This window comes from Xyrauchen texanus, chromosome 38, assembly GCF_025860055.1.
Source record: "Xyrauchen texanus isolate HMW12.3.18 chromosome 38, RBS_HiC_50CHRs, whole genome shotgun sequence".
In the NCBI taxonomy this organism is placed as follows: domain Eukaryota; kingdom Metazoa; phylum Chordata; class Actinopteri; order Cypriniformes; family Catostomidae; genus Xyrauchen; species Xyrauchen texanus.
This window is the reverse complement of record NC_068313.1, coordinates 15,602,535-15,609,013: the sequence shown is the minus strand read 5'-3', so window position 1 is coordinate 15,609,013 and position 6,479 is coordinate 15,602,535. Positions and strand designations below refer to the sequence as shown.

The window sequence follows — 6,479 nt, the reverse complement described above, 5'->3', positions numbered from 1 at the left end:
GAGAAGTCTTATGTGTATATCTACAATGGCTTCAGTAACTGAAAACAATTGCATTTGAATAATGCTACACCCAAGCCACTAGGTGTCAGTGCAAGTCCAAGACGACATATTCCAAAAATTACTAAGTACACCTTTAAAAGAGTAACTTGACTGTAGGTAAGTTATTTTAGGTATGAGTAGCTTGGAAAGTGAAATTTTAGAGAAGCATCCCCAACACTGAATTTCATGACCCATTTCTAGATTCTATGGTGACAATCAGAGAAGTGCAATTACTTCCTCATTCACTGTTCTATTGGTTTGCTTTGCTTCACTGCACTGATACTATTTCTAATGTTCAGAGCAATACACACACATTCACATGACAATCTCTGACAATTTTTTTTAGAGACGCTCCTTAAAATTTTGAATCAACTTAACTTTCATAAAGTTTGCTTTCATTTAGATCAGGATGTCAAAGATGTCTTCTTTTTTTTTTTTCTCCATAGAAGAGATTTCCCACAACCCATTCCTCATGACTCATTGACCTTTTGACAACAATACTTCTTCACATACAGTATGTGCGATCACATACTGTAGGTCAGCTGACCTCTGGGTATGTGTTTGTGTGTATCTTTTGAAATCTTGCAACTTCAGACTAACAAGATTTAACATCGACTAGCACTGCAGAAATATTGCCTCATGGAAAGTACAACATTAGGAAATTGCTCCATTCATAATGTAATGTGTAATACATATAGCACACATCCAATTTCAAGAGTTTTGTTCGGTTTCGAGCATGAAAAAATTGCACACAATAAAAAAAAAAACGTTTGCGCACTAGTTACAGTAACTATGCTGTATATATTTATGTAATGTTAATTCACCGTAACGGTTAATGTTCTCTACAGGGTGCTATGACAGATGTAGAAATTACACAAAAGAGAGGCTATGTGCTCAATGGAAGTCTAGATATGTGAATTTTTGAATGTGAAACAGTACACAACATGCAGTGAAAAATACACGCTACACGTTGTGTATGTGTAACGGTAGCCAGCTGGTAGGTAGCTGTGCAGTGTGTAAACCTCACTCCCCTGTACTCAAGAGGCACACTAGCGACTGATGCTAGAGGCTGTAGCCTTTAGCCTCCTCATGCCGGAGACGCCAGTTCGAATCCCGCTCGGAACGGGTCAAGCAGGACCGGTTACAGTGGTGCCGTGACCCGGATGGGAGTGAGGTTTAGGGGGTGAGTGTAACGGTAGCCAGCTGGTAGGTAGCTGTGCAGTGTGTAAACCTCACATTTAAATATATGCATTTGGCAGACGCTTTTATCCAAAGCGACTTCCAGTGCACTTATTACAGGGACAATCCCCCCGGAGCAACCTGGAGTTAAGTGCCTTACTCAAGGACACAATGGTGGTGGCCGTGGGGATTGAACCAGCAACCTTCTGATTAACAGTTAGTGCTTAGGCCCACTACACCACCACCACTCCCCTGGCCTCAAGTTACGCTAGAGGCTGTAGCCTTTTAGCCTCCTCATTAGCATGTCTGCCTCCCATGCTGGAGACACCGATTCGAATCCCGCTCGGAGTGGGTCAAACAGGATCGGTTACATATGGCATCCAGTAATCATCTAATTACGGCTGATATTAATTCCGGTTCATTCATCAAATGAAAAATAGGTTAGATTAAGCATACATTATTCTGTGCAGTGTGTTGTCATTTACTGCACACTTTGGCCAAGGAAGAAGTTCATCTGAGTTTTGCATACAGAACACTTGCATACTGCACACAATACACATAATATGGAAATAGTAAGGATATTATGGTAGTATGCTATCCCTAACATATCCATACAATACATTTGTATAGGTCATACAGATACATGAGTAGTTTGTTAGTATGCTATTCTAAATGTATTTTTAATTGTATGTGATGAAGTAGTTGTGTGAGTGGTAGCCTATACTTGACTTATGCACTCTTGGTCCTAATGACGGTGGTGCGTGAAATTGGATCACAACTGAATTAAAATAAAAGCACAACGTGTATAAACAGATCTAAACCGTTGTGTAGTAAAATGCAGAATTTAAAAAAGCATAGCAATCTATCATATGCAAATGAGATTACTTTATATGAGTATTCGGCAATCTGTACACTATTAGATATATGTTCACACTATCGCTTTAATAACTAAAGAAAAAAAAATAACAGTGATAACAGACTTAAAAATGAAACTTCCTAATAAAAACATTAATCAGTCAAATGATCTCAGAGGGATCCCACTCAGGGATGAAAAGGGGCAACATTTCAGGCTGGAAGTCTCAAACTCATTCAAGCCACCCCATAAACCCACAATACATTTAGACACCACCGACTACTGTAATGTGTCTTTCACTCCCCAACTTTCCTCCTTGTCTACCTTCAAATCTTAATTTAAAACTCACAATTTTTGCTTTGTTTTATGATAATCCAGGTCAATTTTATTTGTGTGCTTTGTTTTATAATTTCTGCTAATTGATTTTTGTGCTTTTATGATATTTTTTCTATTTTGTTTCTGCTCTGTTATACTATTACTGTGTAAAGCGGCCTCGAGTATTGAGGAAGGCGGCATCTAAATAACAATTATGAAGCACCATTGACATTACTTTTAAGAATCATCAAAAAAAATTTGGGAAATGGATACCATTTTTTCCTTTTCTGTTTATTTCTATTGCTCGTAACTTTTTAATGTTTGGGAGATTGGGGTGGGTTGGTACACTTTTCATATCTATAGAACCAGAGAGACAACTAACCCCACTAAATCTTTTTGTAAATGGTATTAAGATTCATAAAGATTCCTAGGCACTTTTAAAATTGAATTTTACAATAAAGTTATTTGAAACGGTAATAATAATTTCTGGCGTTACTCATGTTTACGGTAGTCTTTTTGAATAATATAATGCATCCAGGGTGAAGAGAAGCATCAAACTCTTTCAAAAACAAAAATATATTTTTGAAGGGTCATGTAAGTAAAAATGACATTTATTTACAGAACATATGTCGCATGTCGTTGCTGATGTTAATACTAAATAAATACATAATTGTATGTTCATCAATATCCCGACTGCTATTACAATTAGCCAGCAGATATCAAGGAAGAGAGGGAAGTTTACACATCTTCACTTCTTCTCTACAATCTGAGGCTCTGAGAGCTTCTTGATGGCAAGCTCCTTCACAAACTTCTCCACCAAACTCTTGTGAAGAGGCTCTGGATCCTGAGAAACACAAAACCAGATTTAGGGAAAGACTGGTTGAACACAATAACCATTAAGGACAGAATAAGTTATTTTTTTTCCCTCCAGAACTCTATTTGGTGACACAGTATGTGGAATATTCCTTCCATTAAGCCTCCATTTAGGACAAATATTTACATATTATACTATACCCTGGTTACCCAACTTCACAATCCTGTTCAAGAGATTAGATTCATTACCTTTTTTTCTAATAGTCTTTGCTTCTCTACTGCCTCCTCTAGGCTTAATCCCACCCATTCAGCCTCCTCCTCTGGGATCTCGAACTGCTGCTTGTGATAAAATCAACATACAAGAGCTGGTTACGATTACTCTGTAGTTGCGAGCCAAGGTCTGCTCTTGACAAGCATGCGAGTTGAGAAGACAACATCGGGTATCTGCTTAACTCTCACCTTGTAACGGTTGTAGATCTTCTCCCTGCGAGATGGATCGTCAGGGTAGAGACCAGTGTCTTTCCGTGCCAGACGTAAAAGCATTGCACGTTTTAGATCCATTCCAAACTTGGAGTTCAAATCTTGCTTTGGGGTCTGATTATGAAAGAGATACGCAGACGCTATGAACTAAATTTTGCTATGAACTTAACTTGTAAAACCTCCAAATGTATTAACTAATTCAAACTTTTACATTTTAGCTTGAACTGATGCTTTAAGTTTAGCAAATTCTTCATAAGAAGATATTGAGTACACTGAATGCAACAGACCTGTGAGGACATCTCACCTTAAGAATGTAGAAGTCAAAGCCATAAGCTGCATCAATGAGGTCTAGTGTGCGAGCTGTGACCGTCACATTGAACTTTTGGTCGAGGAGTTCACTGTACAGCTCTCGGCTGAACAACTGTGGCTTCCAGGTTTTGCGCAGCCTTGTAGAGAGCTGAAGACAAAACCTCTTTTGTCATTTGATATGTTATGATTACAAATGTGTATGTCTATTACAAAAACAATGGGTGAATTCAGGTGAAGTTGGGAACTTTCCGATCATAAAGCGGCATTGGCTAAATCAATGTCATCCTATATACTAGGATATACACCGATCAGCCACACCATTAAAACCAGCTGCCTAATGTTTTGTAGGCCAAAACACCACCAACCTGCATCACAGAATGCTATTCTGATATTCTTCTAAGCACGATTGTACAGAGAGGTTATCTGAGTTACCATAGACTTTGCCAGACACGGGTTGGAGCTGTTTTGACTCATCCCGCCTTTTCTTTAAAAAAAAAGAAAAAAAAAGCTAAAATCTTTGTTACAGTGTGACACTTACAATGGCCAGCAATTTTTGGAGGGTTTAAAGGCAGAACTGTGAAGCTGGGTTTACAGTGATACATTGTCATTGCAACGAAGTTGTAAAATGTGATTTAACTTTACACAGAAAAGATTAGTAAATGATTTTATTGCACTAAAATCATGTTAACACTCATATTGTTTACATCATGTGGCTATACTTAAAACAGTGAGTATTTTAACATTTACGAATTGGCCACATTCACTTCCATTGTAAGTGCCCCAATGTAACCCAGATTTATACTTAAAAGAGAGATGAGTCGAAATTAAAGGAATATTCCGGGTTCAATACCAGTTGAGCTCAATCGACAACATTTGTGATATAATGTTGATCACCACAAAAAAAAAAAATTCTGACTCCTCCCTCCTTTTCTTTAAAAAGAAGCAAAATCTGGGTTACAGTGAGGCACTTACAATGGAAGTGAATGGGGCCGATCCGTAAACATTAAAATACTCACTTTTATAGCCACAATATTTAAACAATGTGCATGTAAACATGATTTTAGTGTGATAAAATCGCTTACCAACCTTTTCTGTGTAAAGTTATATCTAATTTTACAACTTCATTGCCATGACCATGTACAACGTAAAACCTAAAACAACTATTTAAACATCTTTACAGCTCAAATTGTGAGTTTTAACATAAGAATGAATGCAAGTGCTTTTATAAAATAATAAGCTTCATATTTCTGCCTTCAAACCCTCTAAAATTTGGCCCCAATGACTTCCATTGTAAGTGCCTCACTGTAACCTCAATTTTTGCCTTTATTTTGAAAGAAAACAAAGAATGAGTCAATATCATTTTTGAGGTAATCAACAAGTGCCATTGATTGAGCTTAACTTGAATTGAGCCCGGAACTGTTGTACAAATTGGCCTGCATTCACCCTAGTAAAAGGTAAATAGACATCTTCAGAGGAATTCATATTTCCTCATTTTCCATTCCAGTCTAATGCAGTTCTCTTACATTTCATAAATGTGAACATATTGGTCTCATACCTTATCATTGTTCGCATATCTAAACCCAGATATCCAGCCTTCTCCACCCCAGAGCCCATCCTGTGATTCAGGCGGATAGTAAATTGGAATAGGCACATCCTGCACTCGCTCCCTTTGGCTGGTTTCAGGGTTGACCCTGTATTTGACCCCTAGAGCTTTCCAGTGCACTGGGATTGGGGGGGTGGTGTCCTGCAAAGAGCGGAGATAGTGCTGGGGTAGACGGGTGTAGATGCCTTTCTGCAGCTTCAAGGCATCCCATATTTTTGGTGAATACTTAAGTAGAGGCATTTTACTCAGACTGAGAGACAAAACCTTCAACAAACAATAATCAAACACCATGAGCTAATACACATACAGTGGACTATCTATACATTAACCTAAAATAGAGATGTTGGAAAAAGGTCTACTGTATCTATATCTAACATAATATAACTTTAAGTTAGCAAAAAGAAAGAAAGCTAAGAAAAAAATCTGAGAATGCAAAGACAATAAAGAGTAATTTACATGATAGTATCCTTACCAATGAATCACGCGACTGAAAATGTTAATTTTATCTCACATGATAATTTCAGACTGCAAACCTCCACGCACAAAACACGTTGTAAATCCAGGCCAAGGGCAACTGACGTCATTTCCTATGACAGACACTGGTGTGAGCACTGCGATTGGTTCGCTGGAGTGTTTGCATGTTCTACATCCGGGTTCCACAGCAGTTGTTTTCCGAAGGGGTCTTAAAGTAATATAGTATTTGAAGAATATTAATTTAGATCAAATAAATGTAAAACAACAATTACTCAATAAGCTTCAAGAACATGCTTTAGTGTCCAAACAAGCTGTTCCATATTATTGCGCCCGAAAGGTGGAATTGAACCACTCTGTCGCTAGACAGCTACAGGTTTGAAGCCTGCACCCCGGACCACCGAGGTTCATCCGGGC

General features: G+C 38.0%; 1 protein-coding gene and 1 non-coding gene across 3 annotated transcripts; both read right to left on the bottom strand.

The window, feature by feature from the left end:
* Positions 1–2,946: 2,946 nt before the first annotated feature.
* On the bottom strand, positions 2,947–6,198 carry mrpl28 (mitochondrial ribosomal protein L28). Of its 2 annotated transcripts, none has more exons than XM_052110301.1 (6): positions 6,064–6,198; positions 5,544–5,855; positions 3,984–4,136; positions 3,659–3,793; positions 3,449–3,538; positions 2,947–3,230 (listed from the first exon to the last, which is right to left on the bottom strand). In XM_052110301.1, the coding sequence occupies exons 2-6, from the start codon at positions 5,829–5,831 to the stop codon at positions 3,135–3,137; spliced, it is 762 nt and encodes a 253-aa protein (XP_051966261.1). In that variant the 5' UTR covers positions 5,832–5,855; positions 6,064–6,198; the 3' UTR covers positions 2,947–3,134. The 2 variants fall into 2 exon arrangements, with proteins under 2 accessions (XP_051966261.1, XP_051966262.1); XM_052110302.1 differs by having other exon boundaries at positions 3,449–3,535.
* Positions 6,199–6,392: 194 nt separating this feature from the next.
* trnastop-uca (transfer RNA opal suppressor (anticodon UCA)) lies at positions 6,393–6,479 on the bottom strand. Its single transcript has one exon. It is a non-coding gene; the product is annotated as a tRNA-Sec (tRNA).